Genomic DNA, 16,001 nt, shown 5'->3' with positions numbered 1-16,001 from the left:
CAGTGAATAGCATTTATCCATTTAGATAACTTTATTATTATTATTATAATGATTTAATTACTTATTTTTACACAGAAACATAATGTGTGTCTTATAGCATCATATAGCATCATTTAAATGCTTAATTTGTAGTTTTAATGTGCAAATTAAACTTTTTTTCAATACTCTAGAGGGTACTCTTATTTTGAAGAGATCGTCCACCGGAAGCCTTAAATCTGTTCATTAGATCTGTTCACTAGACGCTGCCGGCATCTAGGGAGTGTGTGCAAAGTTTCGCCGGAGATTAGCTGGTGGTAACACCGTAACAGACGGACACACACACGGACGGAGTGCAAAACATACTATCTCTCCCCATGCCTTCGGCCTGGTGGAGACAACTAACATGCACTAAACCGCGGCGAGTCGAAAAACCGGCGAGTTCTCCGGTTAGTGCAGTTACCCTCAGTTAGTAGTATGTATGTGGACACGTTTCATCGGCGTCAACTTGGCTTTTACTTACAGATTTACTCAAAATCTTCAGCAAGAAACGAAGAGGGCGTAATGTAGCCTAGTGTAACAGTAGCCTACCATGCACACACAGTCCAGACTCCAGAGGGGAACAGCTACACACGGTGACGCTGTAGTGTTGCCTGCGTTAGCTGCGTATCCACGGAAACTATAGCAAAACGACAACAAACGAATCTGAATGAGGAAAATGAGCGACGACCATTCGTTTACAGAAACGAGTTCTAAATCCCCAGTTGCTGGTGAAATGTAGGTACCGGTCCGTTACATTACATTAATACATTACCGATGTTGGACTGCATCTGTCCTGTCTCACGGTCGCGGTCTCCTGTCGACTTCAGTCCTAAACTTCGTTCATCGAGTTCATCATTTATCTGTTGATTTAGTCTTCAGTCTCTTCACCTCTGTAATAAATAGATTAAAAAAGCCAAGTCGCCTAACTCCTAGGCTGTGATTTTACGTAAAATGATTAATAATTATAATTATACATTTACATAATACATTAAGAATATAAACTTAAATGTAGTAAAGGTTAGGTTAATGTAGCCTTAGCTACTAGCCTACACAGGATTAAGGGCAAAACATTGACGTCAAGATAGGTGGTGGTGGTGGTGGTGATGATAATAATGATGATAATGATGAATGGGTATGTATTTCAGAGCCACTGACAGCAGCATCAATGGGACTGTTGCATCACCAGTCTGTGATGTAAATCCTCCACAAACAGGGTATATGCCAACTAGATTAATCATGATGCCTCCTGAAGAAAAACTCAAACATTTCAAGAGAAGAGCCCAAGATCTGGAAAGTAGTCAACAGGTAAGATGGTTAGGCATGCAGGGCAGGCATACCATAAATACATGTTTTTCCACTTCCAACCTGCCCTGGCGCCCTATTTTTGGCATGCCATTGTAGGCATACATAACATTTAGAAACTTTCAAAACATTTCAAAAAGTTTAAAACAATATAAAAAACATGACATTTTACAGATAGCCATCACTTATCTATCAGTTGCTGCTATTACACCTGAATTCAAAGAAAAACAAGTTCAACACAAAATGCACACAAGCCTCCATGTGCACAGTAGTTATGCTATACTAACCAAAACATAAACAAACGGACTTAAGACATACATTATACAATACAGCATATGCACACACACACACACACACTGTATGTTTTTAATATACATACATATAGCCTCTATAAACACTACTGTGCCGTGCACTGGCCACACATAGAATATGCATAATACTTCGAAGTAGGAGTCTCTGGACCCATGCACACATTGCTATTTTACTCTCATGTACTCATAGAAGATGTTACAATGAAGTTTATAAACCTGTTTTTTAAGAAAAACAAGAATTTTCTAGTCCAAGCATAGCTTACGCATGTGCACAGCTGAGCACAGTTAGTATGACGGCACGGGCTGCTGATGTACTGTCCCTGTCTCTCATGTCATGATGAGCCACCTAGCTAACATGGAACATGTTTCCACAGATTGATGCGTGCATCCAGGACTTAGTTCGGTGTGCGGCCCTGACAAGGCTTGTACACGGAGACGGACTGGAACTAGCTAAGGCTCATGCCAGACTGGCTGATGTATACCTTCATAGTAAAGGTAAATGCACAAGCAAAAATGGTGTGTCTAAAATGTCTTTACCATAATACATATCTTTAGGATATTGTACAATAAATAGCACATTTGTTGTCATTTAGTGTATTGTACAGAGTTTCTCAACTGGGGGCGGGGCTAGAAATGGAAAAATCACGGCCCCTTCACCCACAAAATGTCCTAAAGCATGAGGGTGCTTTTCCATTCCTTTTTCATTTATTTTTATATATATTTTCAATGTTTCTTTTATTTGAAAGGGAAATATCCCTTGAATTCGGGAGTTTTACTTGTAACATTTTCCACATTGCAGTATTGAAACTTTTACATACTTACTTTTACTAGTAAAAGAAATGTGAGTACCGGTACCTATTCCACCATTTGGTTTATTAAAGTGGATAATGGATTTAATAATCCCAACATCACGGTAGATCCCAACTCAAAGATTCTTTCGGTTCACATTCAGATACGACACAGTGATTATGCTCTGCTCCTCCCAGGCTGGCCAGCCCAGGCCCAGGAGCACTCGTCTTTGGCCAGGGAGCTGCTGCCCTTCTGCTGTCCCGTGTCCACCGCCAGAGAGGACAGACTACAAGTGCTTGCGTGTCTCCTCTGCATTCTGCTGACACAAGGAGGTGCCGCGCGTCTCACAGCCGAATATCCTTTCTGTCTCAACTCTCAACGGCTGCTGTGATTGTGAACAACTGAACATGTGTGTGATGAAAGTATGTGAGCTAGTGCAAGGCATTATTGTAGCCATTATGAATGCGGCCCACAATTCTTCAGCTTTGTTTCCAAGAAAGTAAAATATACTGTAGAGAGGGAGATGGTTTGAGCAAATACATTTCCTTTATTTTGTTATAAGATATCATTAAAATAATATTTCAAAATTCCTGATAATAGATTTCACATTATTAATTAAAATATGTTAATAGAATCCAATTTATTGCCCAGCACACATCTACTTAAATTATATTATTTTGAATTTCCTGAGAAATGTCTTTCCCCCTTGACTCTCCTAACTTTTGAAGAGGCAGAGTCCTCTTATCTAAAGGCAGAGCGAATAGTGGAGGAGCTTCATCGGCAGGGTGGCATCACTCAGGAAGAGAAGATAAAGAATGAACTGGAAATTGCCACTTCTCTATCTAGGTACAGTACAGAAACATTCCCATTGTGTATTAACTATACAGATTGTTTTTTAACCTAGAGTTATAGTCACAACTGAAAGTCTATCAAATTATGATTAGAAGTTGAAAGTTATTATGTTTCTTATACTGGTAGAATGTAGTTTGGTGTTTACCAGAGTGCTGCCTGGAAATCACCTGCCTTGCTCTATTTATTTTCTGTGACTATTAAAGTATCATGTTCAAGTGGCAGGTGGAGAGAGGGTCTTCTGTAAATAACATATACAAAATAGAAGTCGGCACACTGTAACTTGGTAAAGCTCCCAGTCAAGGCTTTATTATAGATTAACGTTTCAACACAGAGACTTCATTTGAAGTCCGTATCAGAGTCCGCTTCATCTGATGAAGTGTGCAAACTTCAATTTTTTATATAGTGCCTTATCCACTGTTGGTCCTGCACATAGGTCCTGCACCTGCCATCCAGTAGATGTGCCAGTTCTATTCTTTCTTAGTTCTGTAAATAACACCAACCAAAAAAGGCTTAATTTGTTATCAGAAACTGATCAAAAACCTCTTCTGGAAGTCAGATATCGCCACAAGAGGGCGATGATGTCTCGCAAATCTGTTGAAAATCAACCAAGTCCAATATTGTGTTAGGTTGGTTTGACATCACTCCTTTTGAAGGATGTCATTCTTTATTGAAATATTTAGTCTTCCTTTGGAATATACAAGCAGTACACTCACTGTAAGGGGTTGTGTCCACTGAAAGTGTTTCGGTGGGCAGTGGGCACACTGACTTTTAGGTCAGGATTTTGTGATGTGTTTTGTGTGGTGCACACACTGGCCTGTAGGGGTGCGTGGATGAGCAGCTGGGTGGGGTCTCTGCATGTCCCAGTTGTTCAGTGACTGCTAGACTAGAGCACAAGCATGGAGGGAAGAGGCATAATGGTCTTATGAGGATTTATCCTGCTCTTTGCGTGTTTTTGATTTTTTTCTTAATTGCTCTTTCCCCCTGGCTCCGTTTCTCTCTTTCCCTGTGTGTGTGTGTGTGTCTCTCTCTCTCTCTCTCTCTCTCTCTCTCTCTCTCTCTCTCTCTCTCTCTCTCTCTCTCTCTCTCTCTCTCTCTCTCTTTTTAAAGAATATCTCACGTCACCCAACCCTGCCCCTCCCCCACTACCCTCCATGATTTACTACTGTTCCCAACCTTCATGTGTCGTGGCAGTCACCATCAGGTTCACTCCCCAAGTGCCTGTAAAGGATTTATTTTGCCATGCTCCACAAAAGACCCATTGATCATTTTATTTGTCTCATGTGCAGAAAACTGTGTGCATGTTATTGATTTGCTTCTGCCCTCAAAGTATGTCTTTGTAGCTGAGTGTCGATATTGACAAGGAAGGGCTCAAGGTCATCCCTGGCAGAGGAGAAGATGAAAGAGCTAAGGGATCACAATGGAGGCTCTACTACACACAAGCATCAACACTGCAGGACTGATAGTCTAGCATAGCTGGAGAGATGTACTGTACTGTACTGCCCTCTATGGACGCAGAACACACAAAAACAGCACCCTCCTTGGAGAGAGAAGTCAGACAGAATGCTATGTTAAAGAACTTTAAGCCTAATGCTTAAAACAATAACTCGAATTACAAGCTCACAATGGATCACAAAATCTTGAAGTAGAGTACAGTCAGACCCATCGTAATATTGTACCCATCCTGCTGAAGTTGAATTATTATTTAAACTAGGGCCTGCATGCCATGCATGTCGGGAACGATGCAAGTTGGGAAAACATGCACTGTGCTGTAGCCCTGATATCTGACGTACTTCCGTTGTCAGCTCCACGCGCATCACGTTTTGCTTCATGCCTACAATTGTGTTTGCTTCCTCCACCTTTGAACACAGCTCTCGTATTTAGTTTGTCCTTCTTCTTAAGCTTTTTATGATGACCTCCTCTCTCCTACTTCTCATACTGTACCTTCTGTTCTCACCCACTTTTTAAGTTGATAAACTTCCTTTGCCTCCTCCATCCCAACATTACCAGTGGTCAGACAGATACAGATAGGATATTCCCTGTAACCTAACCTGACATTCGACAGGTTACACCTTGGGGTCATAATGAGACACACATGCCCGTGACAGGTTGACAGACAGAGATTTAAGAAATTAATAGAAGGATATACTTTTAAAAATGTATTTTATGGTTTATTTCAATTTTAAAGAAGCAAAAACTTTTGCTTTAGCTTCACTTGCGTCATATTGCAATGCACTGAGCATGTATGTATTGTCGCTAACTAAAATTTGCACCGGGAATGACATGCCCAGAATATGATTGCTAAATTGAAGTGGTCATTGTGAGTGTTTGTTGACATGAGTTTGTGTAATTGAAAAATGTGCAGACTGTGGCTGGTGTTTAATCTCGCTAAACCTCTTTTGTTGGGTGATGAGTAAGCGTTTGGCATGGCTCTAAAGCCCATGTCAGTCGATAATGTTGTGATCAGAGGAATGTTTCCACTAAGGCCTGCAACAATAAAGCTCAGTGCTGCCTGTTATAGACCCTAGTCCAAACATTGTATTCGGGCGACTGTGGCTCAGGAGGTAGAACAGGTCGTCCAATGATCCATGGGTCGGCGGTTCGAATCCCGGCTCCTCCTGTCTACATGTCGAAGTGTCCTTGGGCAAGACACTGAACCCCAAATTGCTCCCAATGTGCTGGTTGGTACCTTGCATGGCTTCCGCCGCAATCGGTGTATGAATGGGTGAATGTAATGCACAATCTATGTAAAGCGCCTTGGATAAAGGCGCTATATAAATGCACCATTTACCATTTAGCTCAGAATTAATACTCAAGATGTGCACTTATGTGTGGCTGACCTGTCAGAACTTAAGGCCATATAAAACATAGTTTAGTATCAAGAGTGATGTATTTGTTTTATACAGGTTCAAGCAGTGAAATGTGTGCTCAATTAGTTAGTATTATTGTTGATTTACATTATTGAGAACAATAGACTATATAATAATAATGCTGGTCATTACATAATGATGGTACATAATGAAAAATCTGATTATACTTCGTGCAACTATGTCCTTGTGATAAATAACATATTTTCAACAAGCAATACATATCTATTAATTTGTGTGACAGAATAGGCACTTTTTGCCTGAGTGGGAGCCCAGAGCAAAGTAATGTCAGTAATGGTCTGGTAGCGTTCACTAACAGAGAGCTGTGTGGGCACCTTGGCAACAACACTTAACGCTTATGTCTAAATCCCTGATGACAGTAATTCCACACACTATAAACTCAGGATTAGATTCCAGCTGCATTTACTGTATTCCTTCGCCCACCAGGAAGTGTGTAAGGATACATGGTGAATGAGAGGATAGAGGGGCATTGTCTCCAGGTCTGGCCGTGCATGCAGAAAAGGCCAGATCCGGCCTCGCTGGACTGCAGTTATGCTGGAGTTATTCCATGCTGCCCTAAAAGGATCTGGGACTGCTCAGTGGAAACTCTCCCACTTCCCACCAAGGCATGTTTGGATAGTCTTATTCATGGAAAAATTGATTGAAAAGAGATGGACATTGGGGGATTTTTGCTGCCACCATCCACCGCTCAGCCATCAGACACGAATAACCAGCCTAGTGTTGTGACTACAGCTTGGCAGCCATCTACACTCTGTGGATAAACAAATTGGATCAGCGGCCATCCGGAAAACCAGGCATGCGTCAACTCTGCAGAGTGTGTATGTAGAAAGATTGATTTGCATCCTGCCTGCCTGCATGGTGATCGCACCGTGGCTACTAGTGAGGGTATTGATAGTGGGCCGTGCTCAAAGAAACGCTGCCTCCTTGACTGCAGAGCTGAATTGAATTTGGAGTCCATTAGAGAGCCCTGAACCTATCCTATAGGGAGTTGAAGCTGTTAGCAGAGCATATGGATAGAGCCAGTCTCATTCCTTCCTCCAGCCTCACTCTCTCCTCTTTCTCTCTTGTCTCTCTTCGTACTTCTCTCTTGCTCTTTCGCACCCAGCAGGCCCTTAAATAGAAGACCATGAGGGTTTATTTTAAGACCATCTAAACCTAGCCTTGCACTGTATGCATTAACCACTTAAATAAACATACTTAGGGCCCTATTTTTGCCAGTGCCTTACCCGGTGGCACTACCCGCTGCCCGTGAATTACAGCTTGCACTGTTCCTAAATGGTGTCTTAGGGCCGCACTAACCCGCTATTCATCATGCCGACTCTGTTATTTGTGACTGGAGGTGTGGCCATGGGTGTGATTGGTTTAATCAAATCACACCTATGCATAATGTAACGGGTAGTGCAGGTGTTTTAGGGATAAAGGCTAGTGTCCAAGATGACAACCTCTGTGGGGGAACACTCCTTGTGCAATACTAAATCCCCAAATAGAGGCTTTAGTGAACTCGGCCCATGATAGGGCCCTTACAGTATAATGCATTAGAGGGATGCCAGGTTGAAAGTGGTTGATGCATAATATTCAATGTGTATAGCAGCACCCTATAAAGTACATATTTGTCGTCTGTAGTAGAATTTGCCGAAGATGAAGATTTTGCAGTGCATAAGTGCCACTGACCTGCTCTGTGCCACGCCCATGTCCTCGTGACCCATTCTTGGATCCACACCTGTGTTTACATGATTTCCACTGTAGGAGACTGCAAAGGCGAGCCTAATTTAGACATCATACTGTACATTTAATTGGGAGTCTGAGCCCTGCGTTGTAGGTTGTATTTATGAGACAGAGTTTAGAGCAGCAGCCCAGAGGACTCTGTTAGGGACATGTTGATGGATGCAGCCTGAGACTGCAAGCAATGCTTTGGTTCGGGATTGCTCTGTTCTAGTGTGCACTGTGCCAGGTTTCAAAGGCAGCAGCCAGCCAGCCAAAGCCCTCACTCTTGTCCAGGGCCCTGTTTTGACAGAAACCCCAACCAACACTATAGGAGGCTCGCTTTCAGTGAGGCAGTCCTGGGTATACACAATACACATACAGATACAGACAGCTGAGTGCAGCAGTACTGGAAGCTATACCGTTCCTTCCAGTCATGGTATATTCACAGCTTCTAGCATGGCATGTATCATATTTAATTTAAAAGCAGTCGCACAACTCAGAATCAGAATCAATCTTCATTGTCACATCACCATTTACGGTAGTCTGGTAGCCAGAATGTGAACCCGGACATGTTGAGTACACCAACGTTTTATGTTAGAAATGTTTAGTATGGGTCCCCAGCATGTGGAAACTGCCGAATGCTAACTTGCATATGTTGAGCAATTTTCATAATTGGCATAATATGTGACCTATAGAAGGCAAAACATTCAAAATGTCATCATGCTTTATGTAGCATGTGACGTGTCAAACTAGGGGGTTTTCATGATTGTACTGACGATTTCCTATATTCATAGGCAGCTGTCAAGGGCTGGTAGGTTTGTGGGTGGGAGTCTATAGGCTTGAGCCCGAAGTATCTTGATGCGGTTACCACTTTTTATGGTGCTTATATTATGTTATATATATCTTCTGAATTGATCTCTCTGACTAGCGCCGCTTCGGTCTTACTGTCTGGCCGTGGCTTAGCACTTAGTTTCTTAGATCTGGCGCTTCTGAGTTAATCTCTCTGGAACACTGGAATACACTGAACATTTCCGACGCTTCTGAGGTAATCTCTTCTGGATCGCTTCTGAGGAACTCTGGAATACTGCGCTGATCTGTCTTCTGCGAATCCATTCCAAGCATTAGTTTTGCAAAAAATCACTCATTGGGCTAAAAACGGCCATTGCCGTCATCACAAAAGCACAATTGGCCAAGTGGGCATGGCCGTTTTTAGCCCAATTAGTGTTTATTTTTTGCAAAACTAATGAAAGAGTCATCATTAAATTGTTTTGGACTAGACTTTTCAAATTAATCCACAATTATAAATGGATTCAAATGCGATCATGTAACTTTGCAAAAAAATAACCATGCCATGATATAGTGTTTTTATGTTTTTGACTTCCCTACTTATTCTGTTAATTCATATATAACAATGTTTATATTGTACATCACCACTGTAACTTGGTGACACTTTATAAATAACATTTATGTTTGCTATTTGACATACAACAAATATGAATGCGATCTGAATTTGCTTTCATAATTAAAATATTAAATAATTATGTATCTTTCTGCTTTTCTCTCTTTCTCTGACTGTTTGGATCATTATTTTTACAATTTTCAATTTAGGCATTTAGCAGACGCTCTTAATCCAGAGCGACTTACATTACAAGAACAAAAAGCATGGCAATACATGAATACATCAAATATATAAGAAGTAGTTATCATGAATCATATGTAACCTAAGAACGTAACAGTGGAATATCTATATAATGGAACTATGCATTTTAAATCTATTGTGACTGTAGGGTGTATCAGAGACAGGCCAGGCCAGAGGAGGCCTTAGATCAGTGTGAAAGGTATCTACAGCTGCTGGAGGGCAAAGGAGGTAAACCCAAGGAGATATGCTCCGTCTATAAGGATATGGCAGCCATTGAGCAGGCCCGAGGCCATTTGGACCAAGCTATACAGCATCTGTCCAAGGCAAGAGACGACATGACAAACACATGCACAGCCACAACACTTACACGCACACACACACACACACACACACACACACACACACACACACACACACACACAAACAGATATATGAGGTATACTTGAGAGGTAAGGTAATCTTTCCGTGGTTGGTACATGGTGATGATGTGATGTGTCTTATTTCATGTGGGTGTTTCTGCTAGGCTCATGCCATAGCTGTGAGTCAGAGCCCAGGGGGCCCGGATGGGGCTCACATCTCTCACAGCCTGGCCCTCGTCCATTCTGGTGCAGCAGAGCCCCATCACAATGGTGAGTCTATGTCCACACACACACACACACACACACACACACACACACACACACACACACACACACACACACAGGCTGGAGATAGTAGACAAGACTAGCGCCGTAGGACGAGTTAATTGGGATTTTAATGTCCCATTGTCTTCCTATATGTAAATCCAGCCTTCAGATCATGTTTTGACAGAGCATTATGGTGCACAATAAAATGTGGAGTGTTAATTTAAAATGGACCCACAATGACTACTGTGCAGATGTAGCTTCACGGAGAACACTGCACTTGTGCTGCTATTGTAACATATATATTGTTTTGCAATTGGGGGGGTTCAGGTGGAGACGGAATCCAAAATATCATCAGATATTGACCGACGTAATGTAATGAAGAACTGTTTGCATCTCTCCCGTGTTCCAGAAGCTGCAGCTCACTACTTTGAGGAGAGTCTGAGTGCCTACAGGATCTGTGTAGGTCCACATGATGTAGCATTCCTCACTGCACAGGATGACTACTGTCATTTCCTCCTGCTCAACGGACAGCAAGAGGTCTCTCTCTTTCTCTCTCTCTCTCTCACACACACACACACACACACACACACACACACACACACACACACTGCACATGATTATATATATGTTGTGATGGTGTAGATTGCCGAAAACAAAGGATCTACAAGCTCACAAAAATAGCCTATCTTCAATGTGATGCGTTGTGAGCTTGAAGATAGTGCCACACCCTCATAGGATGAAGTATAAATCGGGCCTCTCACAGTTCTTTTGTGGCCTCTCAGGGGTTTGTGTGACTGCCTGGGAATGGATTCTGCTGCCTGGGGTTTCTTTGCAGCTAGCCCCGCTGAAGGCAGCTGCTTTTGTTCCTGAATGTACAGTATGTGTACCGTTGCAGAGATGCGTGGAGATGCAAAGGTTGTCCGTCGCGCCAAAGAGGTCTGCATTTGGTGACTTGAGTGGCGAGGTGGCGGACACCCTGCAGCTGATAGGAGGCGTGGAGATGACCCAGGGCCGGATCAAGGAAGCCCACAAGACCCTGAGGAAGGTACAGTAGTTGCGGATCGCATACAGCATACATTCATTTGTGATGATTGTTATAGCCTGTAATTGCAGGCTGACAGTAAGTAAAACATTCTGGTTGAAAACCTACGCCTGTTATATTCTAATTATGGCTATGTTATATTCACCCACACATGACATAATATTGACCTTTTTTCTTAGCCAAGATATTTGGGAGGGCCTTTCCTAAAGGACAGGAGTCAGAGGGTGTGGTTCTTTTATAACGAAATAAACCAATACGAGGTCGACAAGCCGGCATAAATATACACAAAGTGTTCATGTCATATTGAGATGAGCTATTTTCACCGTGGTCTCTGAGGCTCTGCGCCATTACAGTAGAGTAGCATGCTAATCTTGGAGAGGTGCAGAGCCACTCTCGTGGGTGTAAAATATCACACAGAATTCTCGCGTTGGATGGAGCCAAACAGATGGGCAGCTCAAGTTTGGAGGGAGAGTGGAATTCTACTAACTGCTTTCAATTAAAGGGATATGACCTCAATTAAAGTGGCCTGCCTTCTAAACAAGTGACATTCCTAAGTCTGTGTAAGTAGAAGCAGTGGTGGAAGAATACTGATTTACTTGAAAATTCCATTAAAGCAATGTAAAAAATACTGATATAATCTATGAGTCACCTGTTATGACAGTTCACCCCCCCTTTTTTGCCCTCTAAGCTCAGTTCCTCCATCCACCATACAGACTAAAATGGCCTCAGTAAAGGAGGGATTTTTACACGAGTAATGACATGCTTGGAGTTAAGGATACCAGTTGCTATGTTGCTTTGTTATTGTATCCAAGCAGATACAGTCCAAGTATCACAGGGTGCCTCAGACCCCCACCCCCCCCAATCTGTCTGCATCTCATCAGACAGCTAACCTTTCATAAGTTCCCCCTGACACAGGACAGGACGGACTGTTCATGTTTTTTTAATCACGGCAAAACGAGCTCACCCTGGAAGAATGATGTTCCATGCAGAAATCTGGGTTGGCCATGAGAATTTACAAAAACAAGTACATGGAGGTTGTCTTGGGAACAGATGTGCCCTTGCATTGGAGTATTATTAGGGGGTTCCGAAGGAAGCATCACTTGTACATACATGTCATGAAACCCAAAGACAAGAGAAAAGAGAGAACAATGTGTCACGCACAGTGCACGCACACACTTGACATTTTCCCTCAGTCATACTGTTGGAAAAAGCCTTCCATTACATCAACCTTAGTAGCAGTGAAAACATTCTTCTGGCCAAGTGGATCATTTCCAAACTGTTCCAGAATGCCCTACTCTGTGTTGCCAATGGGGAAACCTTGAACTCTCTCTTTCCCTGCTAAGTTCTCTTGACATCCCATTATTTATGACAGTGTTATCTTTGTTGTTACATGACATCATGTGTATCTGGTATGCATGTGTTCTGCAGTAACACATTGTGTTTAGCTAGTGACATCATACAGCTAAGCCATCTTTGATATATAGAACTTCATCAGTGTAGATTATTGGGTTGGTTGTAACTTGTTTGGAGTACATCCATACATACGGATGCATGCAATACCTGCAATACATGCAATGACCTAAAAGTATTAATTCGCTGACCTGGAGTAGAACCTACTCTCCAAGTGGTCAGCACTATCGTTATCTGAAACCCACCCTAGAACAGTGGTTATTTTGGGATGTTAATACAGTAGCTCTTAATCTGAGTGTCAGGAAGTGCTTTCTTTATCTTATGGCTTCTATTCCAATGACCACTCAGTTGTTGTTTACGTTTCAGTGTCTGGAGATCCAGAACATCATGTATGGCCCACAGCATAAGAAGACCAAAGCTACACAGAACACTGTCGACATGCTGGCCAGGTAAATGCACAGACATCTTAAGTTGTATACACTAGTACATCCTTTAAGATTCACACTGTTATTACAAATAAATCAGATTCACCATCATTAACTTTGCACTGAGTAATAGATTCTATTCTATTCTACATTTTGTTTGTTGTGGTATTGCCATGTGTTGTTTTTCCAGGGCACCAGGGGTTGCTGGGAGACGGCAGAAGCAAGGTAGTGGGAATACAAGGCCAGCATCCTGTGCAGCTCTACCAGCCAATGGCAAAGAGGGGAAGGTGCCATCTCTGACCCTAGAGTAGAGAAGCTGTTGACTGCAGCTACTGTACTGTAACTGTAGGTTGGGCAGCTGGGCCACCAAAATAAGACACTTTGTTGCCACAAGATGTTTAATGGCTTGGGTTGAATCAAGACAGACTTCAGTCATCTCCCTTTCATTGTGTATTCGTTTGACTCTAGTCTGCTTTCAAGACAACATGGGCAACACTGCACAGACTGACAGCTGTTGATCTTATTCTTGGCCTGTAAAACATTTTGTACATTTTGTGAAATAAGCAAGCTGGTAAGAATGACAAAACATACGTACTCAAAATAGCATTTTAATTGCTTTTAAGGTTTGCATAAGTGTCCAAATGACTTTCAATAGAAATGAGATTTATTTATCAATAAGTAGGCCTATACATCATTTTCTGCACCTTAAAGTACAATACACTAATAAAATGGCACAGTGTTCAAATCATAAATGTACTGTACTGGATTGCCTTAAAGCAAAAATGTAGCCTCAATTTAAGACTGTTCTGGTCATTTTACACAAATGATTACACATGTTTATGTACTGTACTGCATCCGCACACAACATATTTTAGCTATTATTATTAGCTATTAGTTTTACAATGTATATCATCTTAAGGATCTTGACATCATGGAATTCATATTCTGCTATATTTCTTTTAAAAAGTGTTGCAAGACAGTGCAGAGTAAAATCCTCTGTTAATTTATCTATTTGTAACTCCGACAAATTAAACCAAATGGGCTATTTGGGTACATTTTGAACACATTCTACGGCGTGCTCTGGTTAAGAAGTGAGGGATCTAGAGTTGTAAAGCAGCTTAGAGAAGACGTGCAAAGCACTAATGAGCTAAACCATACAGAACCACTTCTACAACTAGTGTACAGCACACCCTAAGAACACTCTAGTATCACTAAGCAAGCCAATCCAAATATAGCCACGCTAGTGACGACATTCTCATCTCAAAGCAGGTGAAACCTTGTGGGCCAGCAGAACATCATTATTCAAGAAAGGCAATTTCAAACAAGCTACAGGTATACTGTGCTTTAGTGAGAAACAGCTCACTCTCAATCGCATCACCAAGGCTGTACAGTACCTACTCTTAAATGGATATTTCACTTTAAATCGTCTATTCTGGCTTTGTGATGTGAACACCCAGATAGTTTTTAAGTTTCTTGATTCTGTATTTAGATATTTGATATAGATTTTAGCTGCCTCGGTCACTTCCTATACAAATTGTAATTTCAAACTCCATTTTAACCATGATAGATTCATCGAAAATGGTAAATGGTAAATGGTGCATTTATATAGCGCCTTGATCCAAAGCGCTTTACATAGATTGTGCATTACATTCACACACACATTCATACACCGATTGCGGCGGAAGCCATGTAAGGTACCAACCAGCACATCGGGAGCAATTTGGGGTTCAGTGTCTTGCCCAAGGACACTTCGACATGTAGACAGGAGGAGCCGGGATTCGAACCGCCGACCCATGGATCATTGGACGACCTGCTCTACCTCCTGAGCCACAGTCGCCCTTTTTTAATAGAAAACACCCGTCCTTGGTTCTGCTGACTGATATTGTATTACGTGAGGGCTGTGTTTTTTCTATTAAGAAAATATTTATTTTGTATATATTTTAGAAAATTTAAAAATTAAAATAAATAAATAGTAATTGAAAGAAATACAACCTCAGAAGGACAATATCAGTCACCTGAACCAAGGACGTTTTTTTTTTAATGAATCTATCATGGTTAAAATGGAGTTTGAAGTTACAATGGGTTTGTATAGGAAAAGTCAGCACAGCTAAAATAAATATAAAATATCTAAATACTAAATCAAGTAACTTAAAAACTCCGGGGTGCTCACAAAAGCCTGAGTAGACGATAAAATGACAATTTATCTTTTTTTTCCTTTTAAGTGAAATATCACTTTAATTCACTGATTTCCCCATATAACATACTTGTCCGTCATCCTACCATCAGCTTCAAACACTTGGCATCTTTCTTTGGAATTCACAATGACAGATTATATCTTATTCTTGCCCACTAAACACATATGGTGCAGTTTTAACATGTTGGCAGTGACAGTATATACGTTGATTACTTTGATCACACATTTTGAATCACCATTTAAGTTCCACAACATGCATTTGATTTATACATGAATGAATAGTACATTCAAAATAGGCTATATATTAGACGAATATTTGGATAATTGTAATTGAATTGCATGAATTTTCAGTGTTCCTTAACAAACACATTCACATCCCCCTCTATATACTTGCACAATAGCTTTTTAAATGTTTAATCACCTTCATTCATCATCATCATCATCATCATCAATCATTTCGCTTCTAAAGCAAAGCATTTTCAAGAAATATATTATTGCGTATGGAAAAAGTAAATTGCTTAGACAACAAAAACCAGCGCAATGCAGGATATACAGTATATTAATGTCATTGCACTCTGAAGTTATATCTAAGGCAAAATGAATGTTAGTTGTGGTTACAGGTTAGTACAAAAATAGAGATAGAAATAGAATATTTAAGAAACTTTGGAAACTCAACTGCAAAAGTAGTAATACAAACAAAACAACCCATCAAAAGGTTGAGCTATGAAGTTGTAATAATGTGTATTAGTGCCCTAACTGAAGCTAGCCTGTAAAAACGGAAAACATCATTTGGGTGTAGTGTTT

At 41.1% G+C, this 16,001-nt stretch overlaps 1 protein-coding gene across 2 annotated transcripts; it reads left to right on the top strand.

Moving 5' to 3' along the window:
• The first annotated feature begins 588 nt into the window (after nucleotides 1-588).
• On the top strand, nucleotides 589-15,918 carry ttc23 (tetratricopeptide repeat domain 23). 2 transcript variants are annotated; one of them, XM_083763636.1, is made up of 11 exons: nucleotides 589-753; nucleotides 1,164-1,323; nucleotides 2,006-2,126; nucleotides 2,618-2,774; nucleotides 3,141-3,266; nucleotides 9,649-9,823; nucleotides 10,024-10,129; nucleotides 10,536-10,585; nucleotides 11,022-11,171; nucleotides 12,945-13,027; nucleotides 13,194-15,918. In XM_083763636.1, the coding sequence occupies exons 1-11, from the start codon at nucleotides 686-688 to the stop codon at nucleotides 13,312-13,314; spliced, it is 1,317 nt and encodes a 438-aa protein (XP_083619762.1). In that variant the 5' UTR covers nucleotides 589-685; the 3' UTR covers nucleotides 13,315-15,918. The 2 variants fall into 2 exon arrangements, with proteins under 2 accessions (XP_083619762.1, XP_083619761.1); XM_083763635.1 differs by having other exon boundaries at nucleotides 10,536-10,663.
• The last annotated feature ends 83 nt before the right edge of the window (nucleotides 15,919-16,001 follow it).

This window comes from Protomyctophum parallelum, assembly GCF_964188405.1.
Source record: "Protomyctophum parallelum genome assembly, chromosome: 4".
Classification (NCBI taxonomy): Eukaryota; Metazoa; Chordata; class Actinopteri; order Myctophiformes; family Myctophidae; genus Protomyctophum; species Protomyctophum parallelum.
This window is presented reverse-complemented; position numbering and strand designations above follow the sequence as displayed.

Excerpts from the sequence above, each read along its gene's own strand:
- ttc23 (XM_083763635.1), top strand. The coding sequence starts at position 686 with ATGAGGAAAATGAGCGACGACCATTCGTTTACAGAAACGAGTTCTAAA. Across the intron at positions 2,127-2,617 it reads TGTATACCTTCATAGTAAAG|GCTGGCCAGCCCAGGCCCAG; the intron begins GTAAATGCACAA and ends TGCTCCTCCCAG. Across the intron at positions 11,172-12,944 it reads CCCACAAGACCCTGAGGAAG|TGTCTGGAGATCCAGAACAT; the intron begins GTACAGTAGTTG and ends TTTACGTTTCAG.